Here is a 26,957-nt window from a genome sequence, read left to right as displayed (position 1 = left end):
CCCATATATAAGTGTACGTTTTATAGTAGTCGTGTGAAAAAGTAAAAGAAACAGGTGAAATGAATTTTAATGAAATATTTTAACTCCATATTTTCAAAATATTGTTTCAACATGTAGTCAATATAAAAATTATTACTGAGCTACTTTACATTCTTTGTTTGTACTAAGTCTTTGAAGTCTGGTGTGAACTTTACACTTACAGCACATCTCATTTGCGACCAGCCAATCTTATTTTAAGTATTTCAAGAGCCCTGTGTGGCTAGTAGCTACCATATTAGCCTGCACAGGGTGATCTCTAGAGGCATCTATTCTTTGAATAACTACACTTAAGGCTTTTCCTCTCTTAAACAGGAAAGAAAAAAAAGTACTCCTGCTCAGGGTAATGTCAGCTTCTCTGTTCAAATAACTTTTTGCAGCCACCTACAAGCCCCCAGCCTCATTTGATTTTCCCAAATTCTCCCACCCCAATTCCCCAATTCTTGCACTTCTCTTGTATTTATAAAATAAATAAACGAAAACGGTTAACTGAAAGAAAAAATATCGCTTTTCTCTTCGGGCCAAAGGAAGGAGATTGGTGCTTTTTCTAAATCAATTCACAAATACTTATCAGGTACACAGCCCATTATTAACAGTCCATTTCATGCTTCATTCCTGCAATGTGACTACTGTTCACATTAACTTTGTTTTAGAAGTTATTCTTCTAGTTCTCAAGGTAAAAAGAATAAAAGTTGATACTGAAATCAACTTTTCAGTAAACAATTTGATTTTAAAAAGGCTGGTTCACCCTTACAGTGAATTATTCACACGGGGCTGTGTTAGGACACATAATTGTCTCCTTAAATAGGTATGATTTTATCAAAGCAAGAATGTTAGTTGGAATAATTGATCACTGTTTAGCGAGCTAATTTACCTTAAAACAACTAAACTGACCAACTTCTTTTCGCTATAAGTAATGGTAATGTGGCTTTGCAATGTAAATGAAAGACAAATTAGGCACTTCCTACGTAAATGCAAAACAATACACAACTCCTTATCCTGAAACTTCTGTGAATTGTTTTTACCGTCTGGAATTACGGAGTCGGTGCTACCAAAATTAGTTAAGTTTGGATTCAGACTGGATTTGCAGCACTTGAATCAAGCATGTTAGGGGAGGTGAAAATCACGAGCTAAATCCTCCCCACCCCCCAGACCACGTTGAGCCTACCCAGATGTTGCTCAACCCTGAGTTGTCCCCCTGAGTCCAAGGCTGCAAGACAGGGCGCGCAGCAAGGACTTCCGGCCTCAGGTTCCCTAAACAGATGGAGCCCCTTCAGGTGGCCACGAGGCTCCCGGGCCTCGAGCTTGTGCCAGAGGGCGCGCAGGCGAAGGCAGCAGAAAGATCCCAGCACCTGCCTCCCTCGGGCCCAGCGAGAAACCTTGCACCGCCCGCGCAGACCAGGCCAGCTAGGTGTGGGGCTCTAATCTCAACCTCACACCTGCGTTAGGGAGGAGGACGAGGGCTCTCCAGGTGTCTGGGTCCCGGGATGATGAAAGGGAGCTGTTAAAAGGCGTGCACCGGAAGCTCAGTGGGGGACGCGTTGTGGCCGCCGGGCGTGGGAGGACTGGGGCGCCTGGGCTGAGGCCGGAGGGGGTGAAGGCACTGGCCGGCCTGGAGATTTCCCTTTACTTTTTTTCCTTTTCCTTGTGGGGGTGGGGGGGTCGGGCAATGACCGGCGGCTGCAGTACCTTTCCACTCAGCCCGGGGACTTTTACGCAATTTTGCCCACGCGTACGGAGTTCGCAAGGCACCCGGCGCGGGGAACACGGGGTAGAACCCCCACCCCCACCCCCGGCGGGACTCCGTCCAGGAGCCCAGGCCTCTCCCCACAAACACTCCGTCCTCTTGGATTCCGTTGCCGTCTGGGGATTGGGTTTCCTTAACCCAGGGCTTCCCTATCTTAGGCCGGAGGAGGAGTTAGAGCCCCTCCCTCACTCTCCCTCCTCCACCCTTGGCCAGCCTGGTTTTTTAATCTAATCTTTTATTTAAAGTCAACAAGAGGAGCAGGAACCCCAGGCTCCTGCCAACAGTATATTTTAAAATAATTCCCCAACCTCTGCCGAGAGGAGCGGCCTCAAGAAACATCCTTGTTTTCTTCGTGCAGATTTAGGTATCAAGGAGTGGGGGACTTCCAGAGCTGAAGCTGATGATGCCTGAGGGCTCTGCAGACTTTGGGTGGGGGGCAACTCAAGCAAGACAAATACATTCCAAACATTAAAAATATAACAAGAGCCTCGATTTGGAGAGCCTTAAACCGAGAGCCAAACCTCCAGGGGGCTCCAGGGCACAAAGCCTTACCCCGTCGTGGGGTGCGTTAAGGAGGGGGGGGCAGGTGAATTCTCAGCGTGTGAGCCTGGATAGGGCGGGTCCTGGCCCATTAAAGGATGTGCCCATAGACATGACGTGCCCACAAATACCCATCGAGGAGTCAGACCGAAAAGACACCCCACGCTCCCTCCCCGGGTCCTTGGCACCGGACTGCGCTCACTGCACCTCGCCCATCTCTCTCCCCAGCTAGGCGGGGCCACTGTTTTCTACATCGCTAAGTATCCTCCGACCTGCTCGGACCCTTGGCAGTTAAAAGCTTCTAGCCTTTCGCTCCTCTTGCCCTTTCCCTCTTCTTTCCCCCACCACCCGCCGACGCCTCCAGATCTCTCCGGCTCGCCCTTCCTGAAAGTAGGCGAGGCCCAGAATCTCCGGCTAGGGCGAGGAAGGAGGGAGGGGCAAAGCGCGGCGGCAGGGGGCGTGTCTTCTCAAGCCCCGCCCCCGGGTGCGCGCGGCGGTGGCGGCGGCGGCAGAGCCTCGCTTTGAGAGACAGGTATCGCTTAGGCGCCATGTTGTGAGCGGAAGTGGGGGAGCGCGCGGCCGCCGCTGTTCTGCTGGGAGCGGGCGCGGGAACCGGCGGGGGGGGCGGAGCTGTAGTCCCGGCGGCGGAAGGAGGAGAGGAAGAAAGGGGCGAGACCCGGTGCCCGGCAGCGGCGCGAGGCTCTCGCTTGGCGCGCGGACGTCGTCAGCCAGGCGCGCGGCGTTCGAGGCTCGGTGTCGGCGCCGAGCCCTCTCCCGGGCAGCCGGCGCTGGTGCTGCTGCTGCTGCCGCCGCTGCTGTCGTGGGGCTCGGGTGGCGACAGAGCGGGGCCGGCCGCGGGGCGGGCGGGGAGGGAGGAGGCGGTGAAGGCGGCGGGCCGGGGGGGAAGATGCCGCTGGCGCAGCTGGCGGACCCGTGGCAGAAGATGGCTGTGGAGAGCCCGTCCGACAGCGCTGAGGTGAGTGCAGCCCGGCGGTCGGGGGCTGGTGCGCCCCTCCCCTCGCCCCCGCCGGCCAGCTCCCCTCCCTGGAGCTGGCCACTTGGCCCCTTCCTCTGCCGCTCGCGTCTCCCCTTGGTCCGTGATTCCGGTTTGGGTAGTTGGGGTTGGTCTGTTTGCCCTTCTGTTCCACCCGCACCTCCCCTCCCTCGCTCGGGGGGCTGTGGTGTGGTGGCGCGTGGGGTTTGGAGTGGGCGCTGGGGCTTTGCAAGAAGCCGATTTTAATCAACTTTGCGTGGGGGGAGCGGGAAGCGGAGCGGGGGCCGGAGAGGAGTTGGGAAGTTTGGCCCTGCCTGGTTGGGCCCCCCCTGGATCCTGGTGACTCTGGGGTGTAAGGGAGGGGTATGGATTGGGTTCATTGGGGAGCAGGGACTCTCGAGTCCGGCCAGGGGAGAGAGTTGGTGCTTTGAGTCGGGCGCGCGGGGACTGGAAGGGCCCAAGGCAGGGCTGGCGACCTGTGGGGGTTTTGGTTAAGGGGTGCAAGACAGCCAAGGTTTTTGCCTTCCCCCAGTCTGTCTGCCGCAGCGGTTTCTGCTGGTGCAAAGGGGAAAGTGGAAGCCTGAGGTCCTTCCTCCTCCCCCATATCTGAGGTCACTGAGCTCAAGGACCCCGTCCCTAGGAGCTTTAACTCGAATTTCCTGTCCGTGGAGGTGAGAGGGTGATATTCAAGGCGATCAGCAGCCGTCGTAAAAGGCTTTCAGGTTTTCTTCGCCCGGGGTGACCGTCCCTGAGACACCCAACCGAGTGCCCAAAACCCAAACAGTGTACCCAAACACGGCAAAACAGAATTTCCCTGGACACAGCACAGCATCGAGCTTTTGCAGCCGCCCCTGTCCCAGAACCAACTCGGGGTCTGTGAAAATAATCCAGACGAGACCCACTCCTGGGCATCAGCGCTCCTCTCCGAAGTGGAAAATTAATTCCTGATGGTGGCTTGTCTGTGATTCTTCCTTCTTGACTTTTTGCTGTCTTCTGTCCCCGCAGCGGACTTTGGGGGATTACAGGATGATAGGCTGCGTGTGTGTAATAGTTAGTGAGTGACCCCATTTCTGGAAAGCATGACTGAAACGCGGGGGTGGAATGGGGCAGGCTCCGATGAGTGGTGTACTTGGCGGCAGCCGCTGCCCTGCCGGCCTCCGCAGTGTGAGAGGTGGATAGGGTTACCGGTTACGTCAGTAAGACCGAGGCTCAGTTTGATCTGAGATGCGGGACACTTGCATTCTCGGGTATAATGGAGGGGGAGGGGGATCAGTTCAAATCGCTTTTCAGTTTTTTTCCTAGTCACCTCCACTGCTGCTTAAAATGTTTACTTGCTCTCCCTAACGTGAGCAGAGTTGTAATACTGCTTACGACTGGTACTTAGTATTTTGTGACTTGGACCATATTTTTAAAATCTAAACTAAACCCTGCTCTTCAATAGAAAAGATCTTGAGATAAGTTACTGAATATTTTTTAAAGGAAATCACGTTTATAAGACTAGCAGAATTACATTTAAAATTATGTTAGCCCGTTTAATTCTATAGATGTTTTATGAGAAAATTGAATTTAGAACGTTTAATCATTCTTTGAATGGATAGTGTGAAAATCAGTATGCCAATAGGGTCTTTTCATTCATTTTTTCCTTAATATTTTTTTTTTTTTTGCGTTAAACAGTGTAGCTAAAAGGTTAATAACATGTTCTCAAAGTGCTGACCTTGTGAAAAGAAATCGAATTTGCTTTGAGCCTGATTGTTACATGCAAACGGTAACATTTGCAACTCATAATCAGTCCACATTTCTGCTTGGCACGTATCAATGTGTTAAAAAAATCATTTAAAATTCCACCTTATCCTTTTTCTACATAGCATACTTTTGGATAAGGAAGGCACAAAACTGACACTTAGTATATGCCAGATACTACATGCTATTTCATCTTATCCTTGCTATGACCCAACATAGTACGATTGTGGTCCTCATTATTACAGATTAAGAAACTGAATCTCAGAAGTTAAGGGCCCAAAGATTATAAATAGTAAACGGCAGAGCCATAATTCAAAGCCAGGTGCATGTAATTCATGTGCTTCGCTTTATATTAGCTGCTTCCAATCCTTTGTGGAAAAATTTAGGGTATAAATAAATAAGCCAGTAGTTAGAGGTCATGTATTTTTCAGAAACAGTTATGATATTATAAGCAATCTCACTTGTTAAAGCCTAGTTATTTCAGTTACTGTCATGGTCTCCAGAACCTGGCAGATAGGATTCCATAATTTGCCATGTTCAAAGAATCTTCTTGATATTTTGGCATAAGGTATGTCACACAGAGCTAGTGTTGCCTAGATTAATTTTAAAAAGATTTTTAAAAATTGACTGTAGATATTTTGCCTTTAGTTGTTCAGCTGTTTCAAGTAAATTACTTCTGCTACAACTTTGGAAATTGGAGCCAGTAAGGAAAAGGGTTGAGAATTTTCATTCAGAAGTCTAATATTGGATTTATTATTATGCCTACTATTATGCTATCTCCTCCTCAGTAAGGAGTACTTACCAGAGAGTAATTTTATTTTACCAGAATAAAATCGGTTTTTTGAAAGTCATTTATTTGAGTAAATACATCAAATTTTTTCTCTCCAGGCTGAAAGGTTTCAGGGTTGGTCTCTATAGGAATTTACATTTGTCGCCTCGTATCTCCTAGTAGACTGTGAAATCTTGTAAGCAGAGACTTTTTCCTCTGTATCCTCAGCACTTAACACAGTGCCTGGCACATATGTATTATGGACCCAGTAGATGACCACTGAATGAATTATGATGGTCAGGAATAGGGTGATTATCAATCTTCTTTCTGTTCTTATTTTAATCTTACATTGAAATATGAACAATCTTAAAAGACCTGAGTACCTCACCGACAGTACAGGCAGTTTCTTCATTCCTTTACATGGCCTTCCTGCTTTCAAACCTCACATGGGTTTCATGATGTTCAAAACAAAACAAAACAAAAAAAACCCTTGTGGTTAACTCAAACATGGGTCAGAACGTGATAGGCTAGAACTAGGCCAAATGTTTAAAGAAGCAAATTTAGGATAATAAAGGAAGTACTATGTAAGCAGTCAAGGTTGGTACAAGATTAAAAACAAAATAGCTTCCTAAGTAGTCCAGGTGAATTCACAACTCTTTAATGAGTTATTGAAAGATGCTAGTATGTTTTTGAGTATCTGACTGTTTAGGAGATGGGTATCAAGGACTGTGACTCTTCTGTAAATTCCTTGCCACCGCTCTCAGAGATAACATTTACTGGATCATAAGCCTGACCTCAAGTGACACTTTTTCTTAGTTTTCAATAAAGGATAAATGATAGTAAATTTAAATAAGAACAGTTTTCCAAAATAATAAAACTAAGGTTATGTTTGCTTTATAGAAATGTGCTGTATAAAAATAGCCGCCTTGAATTCTTTTAAATAGCAAGTACCCATAATGAATTAAAATATTAACTACATAAATATTTTCTTTATAAAAAATTGAGACCCTTGTGTTAGAAACCATCTTCAGTGGATGTCCATCCATTTTTATCTTCAAAGATCATATTGGATTCTATAGTATTTCTACTATATTGATATTAGGTTTCTTATATTTTATGTGTAGGGAAAAACATTCTATTAAAGTATGATCATTGATTTTGAAAAAAAAAAATGTTTCATTAAGTTTCTTTTCCTTTTCCTGTTTCATTTGTACCACCTTTCAGGGTTTTTTTCTTTCCCCCAAGTGAAGATCTGAGAACAGGACAGGTATTGTTACATGCCAACTGTTAGTAATAACTGTGACACATTACTGAACACTTCATTGTTTTCACTGATTATGATATAGGATGTCAGTTTTTGTTAAACTTAGGAAAGTTTGTTTTATTTTGACAGCTCTTCCTATACTAATTAGGTTGACCCAAAATGTGAAATTTATTTGGTACATTTAAGTTTTAACATAAAGAGATAAACTTAAAGAAACAAGTATAGGCAGACTTTGCCCTTTTTTTTAAATTTTTTTTTAACGTTTATTTATTTTTGAGACAGAGAGAGACAGAGCATGAACGGGGGAGGGTCAGAGAGAGGGAGACACAGAATCCGAAACAGGCTCCAGGCCCTGAGCTGTCAGCACAGAGCCCGATGCGGGGCTCGAACTCACGGACCCCGAGATCATGACCTGAGCCGAAGTCGGCCGCTTAACCGACTGAGCCACCCAGGCGCCCCGACTTTGCCTTTTTTTAAATATGTTTAGGAAATCACAATGAGTATATCCTATTTTTATATAAGGAGAGTGGCATAATTGGGATGTTCACTCTTGACCTAGGACATGATAATCAGTGAATTACAGATTGATCAAAAATGTAGCAGATGATTTATCAGAAGTCTGAATGGCAGAATTGTTGCAAAGATTTTTTAAAAATTTGTCACGTACTAAGAAGTTTATACCATTGTGATCATTAACAAGATTTGCTCTAGAGTTCCATGCTCAGGGACATGTGATATACCAGGCTGTGAATGTTGGGTGACGTGAAAGGCCCCAGTTTGCCAAGTGCAGACCAGATGCTTTAGACCCAGTGATTCAGATTACAGTGTACAACAGTGACATCTTGGTGGTCTCTTGGTAATGCATGAGTGTGATAGAGCTCAGTTGTTTATGTGTTTTGGTGGATAACAACTTTCAAAGCCTTGGGATACAATTGTGCAGACATATATATTATATATCTGATTCCCCAATTCACATAATAGAAAATACAAACAACTGTATTTTAATTCTTGGCATTAGATGTCTTCCCCTCCTGCACTTCAGAATTGATACAGTTTTCCATATCATTAATCTGGAACAGTTAGCAGAGCTCATATATTCCAGTTTGTCAGTTTAATACCAAATAACATAAAAGCAAAGATAACTATAAATTTTAATTGTTATGAAATATAGAGTTAAAAAACACAAATGTATGCATTTTATGAAGCAGATTTAGGATAAAATGTATCCATATAAGACACAAGTTTTTCATACATTTTATATATCAGTTGCTAGCAATTAAATATTTCAATTTTATTTATCTCCTTGAAATTGAGAAGGTACTTTATGAGATAATTTGAATGTATGGCAAAGTGTTAAAGAACTTAAGCTTTGGAGCCATACAGACCTGGTTTTGAATCCTGGCTCTACCACTTAATAATTTAGTAATCTGATGCAAGTTGTTTAAGGTCTCTGTGCTGCAACATTCTAATGTGTAAAAAGAGGGATGAAATAATGCCTACCTCATAGGGTTGTGGTAAGAATTAAATGAAATGATAATATATGTAAGGTAGGTGGTTCAGTGCATGGTTTAAGTGTTTAATAAGTAATATAATGAATCCTGTCTCTAACCGAATTGTCTGAGGAAGTTCTCTGTTTTTCCTCTGGGGTGATTTTTTCAGAATCAAGTAGAGCAATTAAAAATGATTCGTTTGATCTGTTTAAACAGATCCATTATAATATCCGAATATAACTGTAAGGGTATGGTAAATGCAAATCTCTTGAATCTTGTCCCTTTTTGTATTGTTCCCCTCTTTGATATCTTCTTTAAAAGGGGAAAACAGATAAAGAACATTTGAAGAATATGTGTGGAAGAAGGAAGAAAGAAAAGTTCACATTTCAACATTGGTCAAATTGGAAGGCATCTCATAGTCCATGGCATACCATTGTTCAATTAGCAGTGTTTTTTTTTTTTCTTTAGTGATATAGAAGATAACAGTGTATCTTACACATGATAGTGTCTTATAATCGATGAAACCTGGTGTATCCTGGTTGTCAACTTCTTGAAGGAAGTATGTCCCTGAAGAAATGTATGAAGTCAATATATAGTCTCAAGAAGTAGAATTTTAACTTACTTTCTAAAACATATCAAAACAAAATGTACACACTTTTTATACTTTAGGATTGATTTTGTTAATTTTACTTTTTAGGGACAGAAATTAATATGGCACACCTCCCTCCTCATTACTCTAAATACATTTGTTTTGGTTATTTGAATATGCCATGAGGAACTGTTTTTTTCTGTCTAGAAATATAATACGTTGGATTTGGTCTGTTATGCGGTATTTGTACTTAAAGAACTTTATGTAGGGTATACAGCATTTTTAGTTGGGAAGTCTCTGGAAATAATGGTGTATCTGTGCCCCAGCAACCATCTCTGCCATCCAAAACCGAAAACATACAAACCAAAGGAGTGAGACCTAATCAAATGAATTTGGGAATTATAGAGTTAAACAGGGTTTGACCAATGTCTTTACTGCATAACTTCATAGAACCTTGAAGATGATGTTATCTATGATGAATCTGCAAAAAGGATATAGCCTACAGCATTTGAGACTTGATGTCAGAACCCCTTTTTCATGAACCATATTGAAGTCTCAAAGGACACAAGTGCTTTGAAGGACAGTTTTGGACAGTCTGATAACTATAGTAACATGATCCAGTATTGCCTGCAAATGAGCTGTTATGTTTAATTGACTCTATCAAAGCTTTTTTCTTTAACTGTCAAGAGTTTTTGTTTGATTTTGGATTGAAATCTTGCAAATTAGATTGTAGAACAATTTTCCATCTTAATAGTGGGCTAAACATTTAAATATAATTTAAATAAAAGCTTAAGATAACTTAAACTTTTTTATTCCATGTTCTGAAAATTAATGGTCATATTCTACCATAATATCAAGCTAATTGCCCTCATTAAGTGGTTTCTATATTGACTTGCTCTGTAACTTATGTCTCAAATTCTTAATTCTTAAAAACTCTTTTTATCATTTGGCAACTTTATGCTGCCATCAACCTGCCTACCTCCCCCACTCTCCTTTTTAAATTAATTGCTTGTAATTTGCAGTTACTAGAAAACAGCTAAGGTTAATGATAATTGGATGCAGTCATTTTTAACTTGGGAACCTAGTTACACTTGCAGCTTACCAAATAATGTAAAATAACATCCTTACCCTTTTCATGATCTCTGTGTGTCGTATACACATACCTCTGGGATCGAGGGCATTTTGGACACATTACCTACTGATAAACAGTGTTTTATGCTTCAGCGTACACTGACTGAATGGCTCACTTCCTGGCATTGCCTGCTCTGCATATTTACCTTCCTCTCTGGAAGGTGTCAGCTAGAAAGGACTGTGAATAAGCTAAAGAGCAGGCAGCTATAAGATGGAAAGCTAGTCCTGCTGCCCCTCCTGGAGTTAGGTGTCCATGTTGTCTTTTGGAGATTTTTGTTGGGATTTTTTTTTTCATGAAATAGTGCTAGTTTCCTGACTATTAGCTACCCTACATTTATGTGTAAACCAAAAATGTTGTTACACTTCCTGTCATTCTTCTATTAGTATGAATAGAATTACAGCAGTAGCATAACTTAAATCAGATTTCCCTATCTTAACTAGTATATCCATGGTATCTTACATACCTTAAAAACTAATTAATGTTTAATCTACCATGTAAATTGACTTTTATAATCTTGATAATGATGGTCTCATCTTCAAACCTGACCTGGTCATCTAGATCTCTGTGAGCTTGCCTCTAATCCTGTGGTCCACAAAGCTTGTTACAGGAAACTTGGTTCTGTCATTTGATATGTGTTAGAAATAGATGTCAAGTCTGAATAAGTCTGAAGCCAAAGATCACTTTGACATAATAGATTGCAGTGTATCTCACATACAGTGTTTTGGGAGAAAACTTGTCTCCAGAAATGTCATAGGACCTATGCTAAACACCTCTGTTACCCAAAATGTTATTTCAATTTTTCACTTTTAGGAGCTTGAAAACAATATAAAATAATTGAAAGATTCACTTAAAAACAAAACAAAACTTCTAGATCAGCATTGTTCGGTAGTCACTAGCCACATGTGGCTATTGAGCACTTGAAATGTAGTTAGTGTGGCTGAGGAACTGAATTTAAATTTAATTTGAATTTAAATAGTCGCATGTGGCTATTGACTACCACATTGAACAGCACAGTTCTAGATTATGGGATTAGTACAAATCCAACTTTTTTTCTACACCAATGTTTTTCAGCCCCGCATTCTATTATTTGTTATTTTGAAATTAATAGGCTAAAGCTTTTTCTAAATGAAAACATATTTACTATGCTTTTTCAAATTATGTTTAATCAGCTTTGTCTTGTTCCTCGACTACCCTGAAGATTTTTTATAAACTCTACTACATGGTATATGCTCTTCAAATCACCATTCTGCACTTTCTACAGTTTAGCTAGTTTTACAGTGACCTTTATCATTGAAGTGATAACACCAAGCACTGGGGAAATTAAGCTATCAAAAAATGTTGCATTTTGTTCACTATACTGTGCTAATTAATACTAGAAAAGTGGATTGATACATCCCATAGATTAATGTTTACTGGATGCCCTCTCTGAATGGACACTGTCTATATCAACTTGAATGAGGTAGATCTAATTCTTCTCAACCTACAGATGAGGAAAGGAAGCCTAGAAAGGTTAACTAAGCTGCTCTTGGTTGCACAACTAGTAAGTAGAGAAGGCAGGATTCAAACCCAATTATCACAGGTTGCAAATTCCATTGACTTTCCACTAGACTACCCTGCTTGAGTTGAGAACAGCATGTAGGTGAGTGACTTGTTCAAGATGAAATCTCCTATAGGGAGAAAGGTTCTAGGTGGTTTACATGAGAAGATATTTCTATGGGAAAGTATAGGTAGAGTTAGAAAAGTGAAATGGGTATTACTCTCCAAATATACTATGGGTTAAATAGGCTTTTGTGAGCTGGCCTGAGAAACAGTGTGACATTGTACAGGAAAATGTTTTGGTATTTCTAAACAGCTGTCTTACAAATGAACATTTGAAATAAAAACTACAGTATTTGGAAAAGGAGGGGCTGCCCAGATGTTAATTATCAGCTCTTCACATAGAAGTCCCTAGGTGTATGCTCAGGGAACTGTGCTCTGTTTTTGAATTGCCACTTATTAAATCATTGTCTCCTTATACTTGCATCTTTTCAGAAAAGTGTATTTGACACTCCCTCAAAGTATCAGAAAATAGGATATGATTCAGTCTGAAAAAGTTACCATCTATCTTGCTACAGTATAAGAAAAGGAAATTAAAGAAATTTTGCATAATCATTGGCAGGTTTTTTCCTTTGTGTGGGTTTTTTTTTTTTTTTTACCTGTTAGGTTAAATAGCCCTAATTAAATTTTTTAAAAATTGTGATATGATTTACATACCACAAAATTCACTCTTGTAAAGTATACAATTCAGTGGATTTTAGTGTACTCACAAGGTTCTGCAACCAGTAATTCCAGAACATTTTCATCACCCCAGAAATAAGTCCATGCTCATTAGATGTCAGTCCCTATTCCTTCTTGTCCCCATTCCTAGCAACCAGTAATCTACTTTCTCTATAGATTTGCTTCTCCTGGACACTTCGTATTAATGGAATCATATAATATGTACCTTTGTGTCTCACATCATTTAGCAATATTTTCAAAATGCATCCATGTTATAGCATGTATCAATGCTTCATTTTTGGGGGGCTGAGTAATGCTCTGCTCTGTGGATATACCACATTTTGTTTATCCACTTCTCAGTTCAGGGACACTGGGGTTGTTTCCACTTGTTGGCTATGGTGAATAATGCTGCTGTGAACATTTTGTACATACATTTTTCAATTTTCTTGGATATATATCTAGGAGTGGAATTGCTTGGTCATATGTTAAGTCTATAATGTTTTAAATAACTGACAAATTGTTTTCCAACTTGCTTGAACCATTTTACATTGCCAACAGCAGTGTGTGAAAGTTCCAGTTTCTCCACATTCTCACCAACACTTGTTACTTTCTTTTTCATTATAACCATCGTAGTATGCAATAAGTGGGATCTCATTGTGGTTTTTATTTGCATTTTCCTAATAACTAAGAATGTTAAGGATCTTTTCACCTGCTTATCATCTACTTGTGTACATAATTGTGCTTATTTTTTACTGATTTGGAGACTTAAATGGAGTGTTTGCTCTAATGCTGTTAATCCTTATCTATGCTTTGTTGTATACAGATCTTCCTCAATTTAAATTGGGTTATGTTGCATCATAAGTTGAAAATATCATAAGTTGGAAATGCACTTAATACACGTAACATACCAAACGTCATAGCTTAGCCTAGCTTACCTTTAACATGCTCAGAACACTTACATTCACCTAGAGTTGGTCAAAATCATCTAACACAAAGCCTATTTTATAACAGTGTTGAACATCTCATTTAATTTATTGATTACTGAACTGAAAGTGAAAAACAATTATTTTAAGTGTACTGGTTGTTTATTCTCATGATCACATAGCCACCTGGGAGCCATTCCTTGCCACTCCCAGCATCATGAGAGAGTATTGTACCACATATTGCTAGCCCAGGAAAAGATAAAAATTCAAAGTGTGGTTTCTACTGAATGAAATTAAATACTCATTTTGCACCATTGTAAAGTTGAAAAATCAGAAGTCAAACCATCATAAGCCAGGGACTGTTTGTACATATTTCTTCAGAAAACTTAGTTTCAATCTGTGCTTTCAATAGATTTGTTTTCATTTTTATATATGATAAATTCAAAGCTTTTCCTAGAATACTGGTTTTCCAACTGGGTCAGTAGAGCCCTATATTCTATGGAGACACCTTATGTTACCTCATCACCTGGACTACCCCTTTTCCCAGCCAGAGCAAAGTTTCTAGAGAACACAATGAAGGATGTTAATTATAGGAAATGATAGCAAGAAAGCAAAGAGCAAAGCAATGGTTTTTTCCTTACAGTCTCTTCAGTCTTGTTATACTGTTCTATAGTTTCTTATTTAAAGCAAGAGTACAGGAAGTAATGGAAGGTCAGTCAAAACCAAATGTCTAGACTCTCCAAAATTAAATATAAGTCAGTAGATAAATGAATTCAAGAATCCATTTCTTAGGTTAGGTGAGATATACAGGTGTTTCATTTAAAGAATTAGGAAAATGCAAAACAAAACTGTTTGCCTCCTTTCCTTCAAGTTCTGCTGGCTATTGGTATAATTCAAGAGGAATAACTATCACAATGGATTTTGGTAGCAGAGTTGGTGTTTCTTAAAGAGAGATATGTAACAGACAAATTAAAAATAAGATTACCTTTGGATTATCGAAAAGAGCTCATAAATGAATTTTAAAGTGAACTTTTCACCCTGGCTGTTCTGAGTGTGTAAAGTATATTACTAGGTGATGACGAATGAAACAGAATTTTTTCCTTTAAAATATTATAGTTAAAAAGTACTGAAGTGGACAGGTAGTTAAATAACATGAAGCAAGCTAAATTAGCCAGGAATGTTATAAACAGATATAATTGGAACTTTAAGAGAAAATTAGGATCCATAATGCTATAGCAATTTTCCATAGTGCATTTTTAACCATAATGTAGAAGACTAGAAAGTAAATATTATTACCCTTGACACCCAATAAAGTTCCTTTTAAAATACACATACACATACAAAGAAGATAAATGTTATTTTCAACATAAAATTAATTACTTGGGGGTAGACTTCTGGTTCTGCCCAGCTGGAGGAGCCCTATTCCTCCTAAGTTCTCTTTTACAGCTAAAACACCTTAGACATAACACATCAAACAAGCACAGGAACACTGAAATGTGGAAATAAGGCAGACTTCCTACAGACTTTGGTACTCAAGGAATGACGCTAATAGTGAGTTCCTTGGGGTTTTTTTTATTGCCTCCCATATATCTTGGACAGTGTCCTGTAAAAGCCTCCAACCTGAACCACCAACAGGCACAGACAAAAAGGGCATCAGGAAAAGTCTGTTCTCTTTAGCCAAGTGACTGGGGAAAGGGTAGCCGAACAACAGTTAATTTTTTGGTAGGACCCTCCCTACTATAGCCAAACACCCCAGAAAAGCCCTATCTTACTCCAAAGAAGCAAGTGGCAGTGCTTGAATTCCTCCACCTGGTGATGTTAGCTATGCACATCAAGGACCTCATATCTCATTCCCTGACTAGCAAAAGCAGACAACACTTTGATTCCCCCCAGCTGAGTGGTTTTGACAAGTGGAGTAGGAGTCTGATCTTCCCTCACTGCCCCCCCATCCCACCACCTGCAGAAGGACGTGATGCTGCCACTAAGGTAGTGTCAGTGGGGTCTAGGAGCCAAGTTGAGTCTCCACCCCAGTCTGGAAACGAGACTTAACAAAGTGATGTGAGGCAAGGCTAGTCCCCAGTAAGCCTCCTCCTCCCCTTTGTTACTGAGGAGCTGAGCCTACCCCATCACTCAAAATCAACAAGGCAGAACAAGATGATTGGAGGTGGACTAGTCAACTCTGCTTCCCTTCCTTCCTGATGTGATTGGGGCCTGGTGGACAACTCAGCCTCCACCCCCATCTGGCATCTATAAGGCAGAACAAAATGGTGGATGGCAGGGCTGGTTGGCCTTCCACTTATCCTGTTAGATGGGCCCTTCTGGAAGCTGAGCTCTCCACTCTACCTTATAGCAACAAAGCAGTGTGAGTCATCCCTCTGCTTTCTGTCTCCCTTTTGTCAATGTGATCCATCAGGGAGCTTGCACCCCTACTCAGAAGCAATGCGATGGTGCAGGTTGTTGCCCAACCTTCACTGGGACCAAGAATGTAGCTGAACTTCCATCCTACCCCTGTTCAAAAAAGCAAGAGTCATTGCTCCTATTTTGCCAGGGTAGTTTCTGTGGGGCCCAGTGGTAAGCTGAACATACACATTCACCTTGCCCTCACACTGCATCTCAACTGGTGGACTGCCTGCTAAAAAAGATTAAGTAGGATCCAGAGTCTTATCTCCAAATGTCCATTCTTCATTTGAAGAACACTATACTAAGAACCAGGAAAATCACAACATGAATGAGAAAAAAGTCAATTGATACCAACACCAGGATGCTTCAGATGTTGGAATTATCTAACAAGGATTTTAAAGCAGCAATCATAAAAATGCTCCAGTGAGCAATCACAAACACGTTTGAAACAAATGAAAAATTGGTCTCAGAAAAGATATAAAGCAGAATATGGAAACTTTAGAACTGAAACATAGAGTAACTGAAATTTGCTACGTGGGCTTAATAGAAAAATGGAGATAACAGGAAAGAATAAATTTGAAGATAGAACAACAGAAATTGCCTGATTTGAGCAACAGAGGAAAAAATGAACTGACAAAAAATAAGAAGAGAGCATTAGGATTCTGGGGAACATTAACAAAAGATTTATGGTGGACCTGAGGAAATAATGGCTAAAACTTGCCCAATTTGGCAAAAGACAAAATCTTACAGATTCAAGAAACTGAAACCCAAACAAGATAAACCCAAAATCTATGCCCAGACACATCAAAATCAAACCTTTGGAAATGAGAACTTGTTTAATGGGTATAGAATTTCAGTTTTACAAGATGAAAATGTTTGGAGATCGGTCATACAACAATGTGAATATGTTTATTTACTTAGAGGGAACAAGAACATGGTCAGAGGAGGGGCAGAGACAGAGAGAATCCCAAGCAGGCTCCATGCTGTTAGCCCAGAGCCCACTGTGGGGCTGGACCTCATAGATCGTGAGATCATGATTGAACCGAAATCAAGAGTAGGACACTTAACAGACTGAGCCACCCAGGTGCCACTGTAAATATATTTAACACACCAGTGAACTGTACACTAAAAAGTGTTTAAGATGGCACATTTTATGTTGTATTTTACCACAATTTTTTTAAAAATTTAATCAAACTAAAAGGCAATCTTGAAAGCAGCTAAAGATAAATGAACTATTACATATAAGGAAACAATGATTCAAATGATGACAGATCCCACATTAGAAACCATGGAAGCCAGAAGAAAATGGCACCATTTTTCAAGTGCTGAAAGAAACGAATTGCCAACCCAGAATTCTATGCCCAGTGAAAATATCCTTCAGGAATGAAGGTATGTTCAAAACAGTCTCAGATAAAGGAAAGCTAAGAGAATTTGTCTATAGCAGACCCTGGAAGAATGACTACAGGTAGTTCTTCAAGCAGAAAAGAAATTTTAAAAGAAGGATCTGGAAATATCAAGAATAAAGGAATAACATGAATTATACAGTCTTTTCCAGAAAAAAATAAGTAAACACTTCACAACTCATGTTATGAGGACATTATTGCCTGAAACCAAGACCTAAAGACAGTACGGAAGAGAAAGCAGTATAGACCAGTATCCTCAACAAATATTAGCAAAAGAAATCAAGTAACATATGAAAAGAAACGTACACTGTGATCAAATGGATTTTATTCCAAGGATGTAAAACTAGCTCAGTATTCAAAAATCATTTGGTATAGTCCACCATATTAAATAGGAAAAAAAATCACATTGTTAATTGTGCAGAAATGCATTAAACTGGATTAAACATTCATAACAAAAACTGATCAAACTAAGAATAAAAGGAAACTTTCTCAGTTTCTTAAAGAACATATACCAAAAACAAAACAACCCACAGATAACATCATACTCAATGGTGAAAGACGGAATGCTTTCAATATCAGGAAGGAACAAGAGAAGGATGTCCTTTTTTTAATGTTTGTTTATTTTTGAGTGAGAGACGGAGCACAAGCAGGAGAATGGCAGAGAGAGAGAGAGAGAGAGAGAGAGAGAGAGAGAGAGAGAGACGGAGACAGAATCCAAATCAGGCTTCAGGCTCTAGGCTTTGAGCTGTCAGCAAAGAGCCTGACGTGGGGCTTGAACCCATGAGCCATGAGATCATGACCTGAGCTGAAATTGGACACTTCACCAATTGAGCCACCCAGGCACCACAAGGATCTCCTTTCTCACCACTGCTATTCAACATAGTTCTGGAAGTTCTTAACAGTGTAATAGGCAAGAAAAGGAAATAATAAAATACATACAGATTGGAAAGGAAGAAATAAAACTGTCCCTATTTACAAGTGAAATGATTATCTCCAGTGAAAATCCGAAGGAATCTACATAAAACTAAAAATAATAAGTTCAGCAAATTTGTAAGATACAAGGTGAGAATCCAAGAATAAATTATATTTCTGTATACTGACAATGAATGTGTGGAAACAAAAATGAAAAGCAGTACCATTTGTAATTGCTCAAAAAAATACTTAAGTATAAATCTAACAAAACATGTATAGGACTTAAATACTGAAAACTAAAAGTACCAATAAAAAAAATTCAAAGATCTAAATATAGAGAAAGGCATGCTGTGTTCATAGGTTGGAAGACTCAGCATACTAAGGATATCAGTTCTCCCCAAATTCTTGTATAGGTTTAACACAAGCTTATTCTAAAAGTTATATGGAGGGGCGCCTGGGTGGCTCAGTCGGTTAAGTGGCCGACTTCCGCTCAGGTCATGATCTTGCGGTCCGTGAGGGCTGTGAGTTCGAGCCCCGCGTCGGACTCTGTGCTGACGGCTCAGATCCTGGAGCCTGTTTCAGATTCTGTGTCTCCCTCTCTCTGACCCTCCCCCATTCATGCTCTGTCTCTCTCTGTCTCAAAAATAATGTTAAAAAAAATTTTTTTTAAAAAATAAAAGTTATATGGAAAGGTAAAGGAACTAAAATATCTACTACAAGATAAAAATAAAGTGGGAGGATCCACTCCACCCAATTTTAAGACTTGCCATATAGCTTTAGCAATCAAAATTCTATGGTACTGGTGAAGGGATAAATACATAGATGAATGGAATATAATATAGAACCCAGAAATAGATGCATACAAGTACAGCCAGTTGATTTTTATCAACGCAAAAGTAATTTAATGGAAAAAGGATAGGCCTTTTCAACAGTGGTATGTGGAGCAATTACAGATCCATGGGTAAAACAATAAACTCATATGAAAACTAATTCAAAATATATCATGGTGAAATTAAGAGTATACTTATCTTGAGCACTGAATAATGTATAGAATTGTTGAGTCTCTATGTTGTACACCTGAAACTAATGTAACACTGGTAACTATACAGCATTTAAAATAAAAAATAGAAAATAAACTTTCTGCTAAAAAGACACACAGACACACAAATCAACTCAAACAGAAAAAAATATGTATCATGGATTTAAATGTAAAATATAAAACTTTTAGAATTGAGACCTAGAAGAAAACCTTCAGGACTTTGGGCTAAACCAAGAGTTTTTAGACCAGACACCAAAAACACAATCCATAAGAGAAAAAAAAAAGTAGACTTTATCAAAATTCAAACATTTGCTCTATGAAAAAGACCCTGCTAAGGGGATAAAAAGACAAGGCATAGATTGGGTGAAAATATTTGCAAACTTGTATCTGAGACAGGGCTTGTATCTGGAATATATAAAGAACTCTTAAAACTTAACTAACTTAAGCCAACCAATCCATTTAGAATTCTGACCAAAGAAATGAACAGATATTTCTCCAAAGAGGATATATGGATAGCAAATAAGCATATGAAAAGATGTCAGTATGGTTAGCTATCAGGGAAATTAAAATTGAAATCATGAGATAATCACTACACACCTATTAGAACAGCCAAATTAAAAAATAGTGACAATACCAAATGTTGGTGAAGATATGGACAGACTGGATCCCTCATGCATTGCTAGTGGGAATGTAAAAGGATACAGCCTTTCTGGAAAATAGTTTGGCTGTTTGTTCAAAAACTAAACATAAACTTACTCTGTAACCCAGCAGTGATAGTCCTGGGCATCTATCCCAGAGAAGTGAAAACATATGTCCAAACAGAAGTCTGTACACAAATTTTCATAGCATCTTATTTGTAATATCAAAAAATTGAAACCAAACGTCATTCAGTAGGTGAATGGTTAAACAAGCTGTGGTACATCCACGCTGTGGAACGCTACTCAGCAACTAAAAGGAATGGATTATTGATACATGCAGCAGTTTGGATGGATCTCAAGGGAATTCATACTTCATGAATAAAGTTACATACTGCATAATTCCATTTATATAACATTCTTGAAATGCCAAAATTGTAGACCTGGAGACTACATTAGTAGTTGCCAGCGTTAAAAAGAGGGCAGGAGGGAGGTGGGTTATAAAGGAGCAGCACATAAGATCCTGGTGGTGATGAACTGTCAGTATGTTTATAGTGGTGGTAGATACAGGAACCTATAGTGTGATAAACTGTGTAGAACACATGCACACACAAGAACCTGTAAAACCAGTGAAATCTAAATAAGGTCTGGGCTTTGTACAGTATACATTTCCTGGTTTTGACAGGAAGTTAATGTAAGATGCAACCCTTGGGTTAAAGGTATATGGGACCTCTCTTATTTTTCCAACTTCCTGTGAATCTATAATCATTTCTAATTTAAAAGTTAAAAACAGCACTAGATAAAATTCGATGTCTATTCTCAATTAAAAACTTAGTAAAATAGGAACAAAAGGGTGTTTCCTTAATGTTATTAAAAAACAGTCTCACTGGGCCCCTGGGTGGCTCAGTCGGTTAAGCAGCCGACTTCCGCTCAGGTCATGATCTCTCGGTCCGTGGGTTCGAGCCCCGCGTCGGCTCTGTGCTGACAGCTCAGAGCCTGGAGCCTGTTTCGGATTCTGTGTCTCCCTCTCTCTGACCCTCCCCCGTTCATTCTCTGTCTCTCTCTGTCTCAAAAATAAATAAACGTTAAAAAAAAAAAAAACCAGTTTCAGACCAATAGCCAGCATCATGCTTGATGGGGACATATTTTAAGGCAATCTCATTAAGATTATGCCTGCTGTTTTCGCCTCTATTTAACATTCTGGGAGAGTTTACTAATGCAATTAGACCAGAAAATCAGAGTATTAAAAAGAATAATAAAGGATTACTATTCATAGTTGATATAATCATCTACTTGGATAATCTAAGGAAATCACTAAAAAAGTTCTTTAAAACCAGTGAGAGTCTAATAAGGTGGTATTATACAAAATATATTAAGAAATCAATAAGTAGCTTTCCTAGTTAGAAATGGGTAATGGAAAAAAAGTCATCCAAAACAGTAAAAAAGATTAAATGTTTGAAAATCAACATAATAATCAAAGGGCAGGAACTAAATGAAAAAATTAGTTGCATTAAAGAATAATTTGAATAAATTGATAGGAAAGCCGTGGTTCTTTAAATTATTTTCAGTAGGATTTAAAGTTTGTTTTTTCTTATTGTTTATTTTTTAAGAATCGAGGGTAACTTTTTATTCTGTCTTGAATGAACCCAGATTTTTAGTTTTTAAAAAATTTCTTACGTGTTTACTTTATAGCTTATCTGAGCAATTAATAGTAACAATTTTTAGTAAAATGCTGTTATTAATAGTGTTTATGTTTAATATATGCAGCTAGAATTAGTCATGGAGTTATAACTGGAAACTATATCTTTGATTATTTTTTCAGAAATAAGCCTTCCTGCCAGGTTGTGTTTATACCTGTGGTAATTTTTAAATATGTATACACATATTTTTTTTAATGAGTGAGTAGTTTGGATTGTTTTTTCCCCAAGTAAATTCAACTCCCAACTTGTCTAAAGCACTTTGTGTTAAGATCCAACTTCTACTACACAAATAGGAATTTTGCTTGAATGTTAAGCTCTAATTTATTGTGTATTTGAGCAAATCCCATTCTGTCTTGTTTTACTTACTTGCAAGCTATTATTGCTGCCTTCTTTTTGTTCATAAGGATGTTTGTAAGACTGTATATCTTTATTTTAAGTGATTGTTAACCATTATATTATCACTAACGTATGTTGGGTTCACTTCAGCAAACATTTAAGCACCACTTGTTTTACCAATGTGGAGACAGAGGAAACAGGTTCAGGTCCTCTTGCCACAGTCACATAACAGAAGTTTGGGCTTTTTTTTTTTTTAATTTTTTTTTAACGTTTATTTATTTTTGAGACAGAGAGAGACAGAGCATGAACAGGGGAGGTGCAGAGAGAGAGGGAGACACAGAATCCGAAACAGGCTCCAGGCTCTGAGCTGTCAGCACAGAGCCCGACGCGGGGCTCGAACTCACGGACCATGAGATCATGACCCGAGCCGAAGTCGGACACTTAACCGACCAAGCCACCCAGGCGCCCCCCAGAAGTTTGGGCTTTGAAGCCCATCATCACGCTGTATCTGTTTTAGATAGGAGGGCTTCATTAAGCCTCTGGAAACTAGATGAAATCATTAGACTTGTTCCTGAGACTCTTAAATTAGCCAACGCAAGTAATGCATTAAAGAGTTATCTAGTACTCAGATTTTTAGCCCTCTAAATGGAAGTGGATCCATTAGGATATGAGACTCATCAGAATCCTCTCAAATATTTGTACTTGTCATTTTCTCTGGCAAGATGAGCAGGAGGAAAGAGAAGCTAACACTGAACCCCCTAGACCCTGAACTTTACCAAAACCTGCAGCATAACTAGTATACAGATCTTACGGATTAGAAAACTGAGGCTCATGTTAGGTAACTTGCCCAAAGTCACACCTACAGTAAAGGGCAAAGTCAGGTTTTGAAGCTTAATATGTCAGACTCCAAAGCCCATGACCTTTTCTCTACACTGTGATTTCCCAGACTTGTCTAATCACAGGAGTCCCCTAAAGTACCTGTTTAAAAAGTGAAATACCATGAGGCCATGGGGCTTCTGGAACTTCTGACTCAGCTTGGGATAAGGCCAGGTAATATATCCTTACCAGGAGTCTTAGGTGATTCTGGTCATCAGACAGATTTGGAAAATACTACCAACTCCATTAGAGTACTAAGAGGTGGGACTTGAAGGTATTAGGAAAGCAGGAATAAGTTTGGGAATTTAAAAGGCCTTAAACAACAAGTTGACAATTAGTTTTCAACACAAATGAAATAAGAATAGTAAAATTGGGGGGCACCCTGCTGGCTGTCAGTGGAGCATGCAACTCTTGATCTCCGGGTTGTAAGTTCCAGCCCCATATTGGGTGTAGAGATTACTTCAAAATAAACATAAAATCTTTAAAAAAAGAAAGAAAGAATAAAAAGATTAGTAAAATTGGATTCTGGAAATCATAAAATTGGTTTAGGTTCCTTATTTTGTGCAGAAAAACAGTGTTTTATTTTCTTAGTATTTCTCTTTCAGATGACAACATTTAAATGATTGTTCTTTCATATTCTCCTTGTTTACACTTGGGAACAAAGGCACCACTGAAGGATATAGATAAAACTGTACTTTTGATGCAGAAGAGAAAATAGGAGTTAGACTTAGAAATAGCATCAAAACAGGGGCGCCTGTGTGGCTCAGTCGGTTAAGCGTCCAACTTCAGCTCAGGTCATGATCTCACAGTTCATGGGTTCAAGCCCTGCGTGCATCTCTGTGCTGACAGCTCAGAGCCTGGAGCCTGCTTCAGATTCTGTGTCTTTCTCTTTTTGCCCCTCCCCCTGTCGCGCTCTTTGTCTGTCAAAAAATGAATAAACATTTAAAAAATTAAAAAAAAATAGGGGCGCCTGGGTGGCTCAGTCGGTTAAGCTTCCGACTTTGGCTCAGGTCATGATCTCACAGTTCGTGGGTTTGAGCCCCGCGTCAGGGTCTGTGCTGACAGCTCGGAGCCTGGAGCCTGCTTCAGATTCTGTGTCTCCCTCTCTCTCTGCCCCTCCCCTGCTCACACTCTGTCTCTCTCTGTCTCTCAAAAATAAATAAATGTAAAAAACTAAAAGAAAAAACCATAAAAACAGCTTTAAATACAGAATCTGTAATTTTCTCAGGTGTAAAAGCTCTACAAATTTTAAATAACTTTAATCCTTAAAGTCACAAGATTATAACATTCTCAAGCTGGAAGAGCTCTTAGATATCCACATATTTTATGGATGAAGAAACCACAACTCAGAGAGGCTTAAGGACTTGCCCACAGTCCTGTGGCAGACTTTCAAATCCATGCTGACCAAGGTTCCATCAAACTCATGGATTGCAGATAAGTACCAGAAAATAATGACTTTTCCACAATCATACTGCTTTTTAGAAGTTAGTTTAGTGGCAAATCCTGTTTACCATAGATTCCCTACTTTATCTAATTTTATGGTTTCTTCTTTTAAATGCCCTACTGAGAGTGTAAATACATTCAAAGGGATCGCTTTTAGGAGATTATGCAATTTGAAATACTGTGTCTGAACAATATGTTAGAAAATGAACCATTACCTTCTTAGAATAGTGTATTTAACAAATGGACACTTTCAGAACATGTGTAAATTGTGGAGGAACTCAAACTTTCTCTACTTTTTAGTATAAATTTTTATTTTATAAATAGAGAAAAATGAGCATAGGTAGATGTCTGTACATGAATTCTGACTAATATGATAGCATTTCTGTGTAGGAGTATGAGCTTTGAATTCAGACTTGAGTTTGGTTATCTTATCTGCAAACCTGATAGCTCTGTGATCTTGAGCAAGTTCGTAACTCAAGTTTTTCTTCTCTGCTATACATAATAACATACCTCATGGTTTATTAATGGTTGATTGGGATTAAATGAGAGAATATATGTAACGTGGCTAACATTGTACTTCGAACAAAAAAACCACTGTGTAAGTGATGATTGCCATTAGTATTTCCTTGAACCAGTAGTTATTTATAAGAATGTTAATTTCTGAATGAGTGCTTTATTTTACTTCTTTATTCAGGTTCTTTATCATAATCAGAAAATATCTGTACAATTCCTGATTTGAAACATTTTGTATTTACTTTATGATCTAGATACAATCTTTATAATTTTTCATAGATACTTGAAAAGAACATTCTTTTTACATTATAAAATTCAATATCTACCTATTCTAATGTAAATTACTTCAAATACTTTGTCCTTATATTGTTCATTATGCTAGCTTATACTAGTGTGCTGAAGTTTCCCCTTCTATTTTGTGTTCATTTCATGTTATAGCCCCCAAAACATCTTTTGTGTTTTGTTGTTATTCTGTGACTTAATGTTGAATACTACTTTGCATTTATTATTTTTAATGTCTTGTTTGAACAAATAACATGCTAATTATAGAAGATCTAAAAAAATAGTGAAACCTATGCAGAAGGAAAATAAACAATTTTACTCTTCTGTGAAATATCATTATTAAAAGATTTAAATGTGATTAAGAGTAGGGGTTTTAGATTCAGATTTGGGATTGAATTTAGGCCCTGCTTATTAACCTTAGGCAAGATATTAGACTTCTTTATTTATTTTGACAGATATTTATTGAACACCTACTGTGTGCCAGGCATTTTGCTAGGGCCTGAGGATATAGTGCTTAAATAGATGGACATACTCATCTTGAATTAATTTCTTCATTTGTAAATTAGTGATAATGCCTCATAGAGTTGATAAAAGCATCAAAGGTGATCTATGGTACTTAACATTTGCCTGGTGTATGGTAATTGCTCAGTAAACAATAGCAATTATTATCACTATATGTATTAAGCACTAATTGTATTTTTAGTCCAAATCAGATGACCTTTTTAATTGGATTAAGGTTTTTGCCTTACATTTTATTTTTGGCCTTAATATTACACTTTATTTTTATTTGTCCCTTGTGCTATTTTTACCTGTTTTCTTTGAATTTCTCTTTAAAGCAGTAAGTATTTGGGGGGGGCTTGGGGGTTCAGTCCAATAGGCATCCAACTCTTAATTTCAGGTCAGGTCATGATCTCACAGTTCATGGGTTCTAGCCCCATGTCAGGCTCCACACTAACAGCACAGAGGCTGCCTGGGATTCTCTCTCCCTCTCTCTGCCCCTCCCTGGCTCTCTGCCTGTCTCTGTCTGTCTGTCTGTCTGTCTCTCTCTCTCAATAAACAAACTTTTTTTAAAAAGGCAGTAAATAGGGGCACCTGGCTGGCTCAGTTGGTTAAGCATCCAACTTTGGCTCAGGTCATGGTCTTGTAGTTCATGGGTTGGAGACCCACATCGGACTCTGCTGACAGCTAACCCTAACCCTAACCCTGGGGCCTACTTCAGATTCTGTGTTTCCCCCTCTCTCTCTGCCCCTCCCACTTGTGCTGTGTCTGTGTCTCAAAAATAAAGGGTAAAAAAAAATTTTAAGGCAGTAGTAATTTTATTGCTGTGTATATATAGTAATATATATAGTAATAAAATAAAATATATATATATATATATTTTTTGAAGGTTTAATTATTTATTTTTGAGAGAGGGGGAAAGAGAGAGAATCCCAAGCAGGCTCTACACTGTCAGCATGGAGCCCAGTGCAGGGCTCTATCCTATGAACCATTAGATCATGACCTGAGCTGAAATCAAGAGTCAATCACTTAACTGACTGAGCCACCCAGGCACCCCAAGAGAATAGTATAATGAACTACCATATTCCCATAAGCCACCCTCAAAGATTATCAACTCATGTTTCATCTATACTCCCCTCACCCCCCATACATACTCTCTCTTCTTTTCCCTGCCTCCAGTGGATTATTTTGAAGGTAACCCTAGATACATCAATTTATATGTAAATATTTCATTTGTATTTCTTAAAAGATAGACTTTTAAAATACATAACCACCATACCATCAAAACTCATAAAAATGTCAATAATTCTGTAATAGCATCAAATTCTAGTAAGACACTTTTCTTTTAAATAGACACTTTAACCTTTACATTTCTTACATTATTACTTTTGGAATAATTTCTATTGTAAGTTTTTTATTCTTGTGGTTTGTTTTTTTTTC

General features: G+C 39.0%; 1 protein-coding gene across 4 annotated transcripts in view; it reads left to right on the top strand.

The window, feature by feature from the left end:
* Positions 1-26,957, top strand: part of RPS6KA3 (ribosomal protein S6 kinase A3) — a 156,521-nt gene that overhangs the window by 34,722 nt on the left and 94,842 nt on the right. For 2 of the 4 annotated variants that reach the window (XM_042974982.1, XM_042974981.1), the window contains exon 1: positions 2,880-3,299. The exons of 1 other annotated variant lie outside the window; for it this stretch is intronic. In XM_042974982.1, the coding sequence (XP_042830916.1) occupies positions 3,231-3,299 (69 nt within the window). In that variant the 5' untranslated portion in view covers positions 2,880-3,230. Of the gene's footprint in view, positions 1-2,832; positions 2,856-2,879; positions 3,300-26,957 lie in introns of those variants that run through there. One more of the 4 variants, XM_042974977.1, reaches the window with a different exon arrangement.

This window comes from Panthera tigris, chromosome X (assembly GCF_018350195.1).
Source record: "Panthera tigris isolate Pti1 chromosome X, P.tigris_Pti1_mat1.1, whole genome shotgun sequence".
Lineage (NCBI taxonomy): Eukaryota > Metazoa > Chordata > Mammalia > Carnivora > Felidae > Panthera > Panthera tigris.
This window is presented reverse-complemented; position numbering and strand designations above follow the sequence as displayed.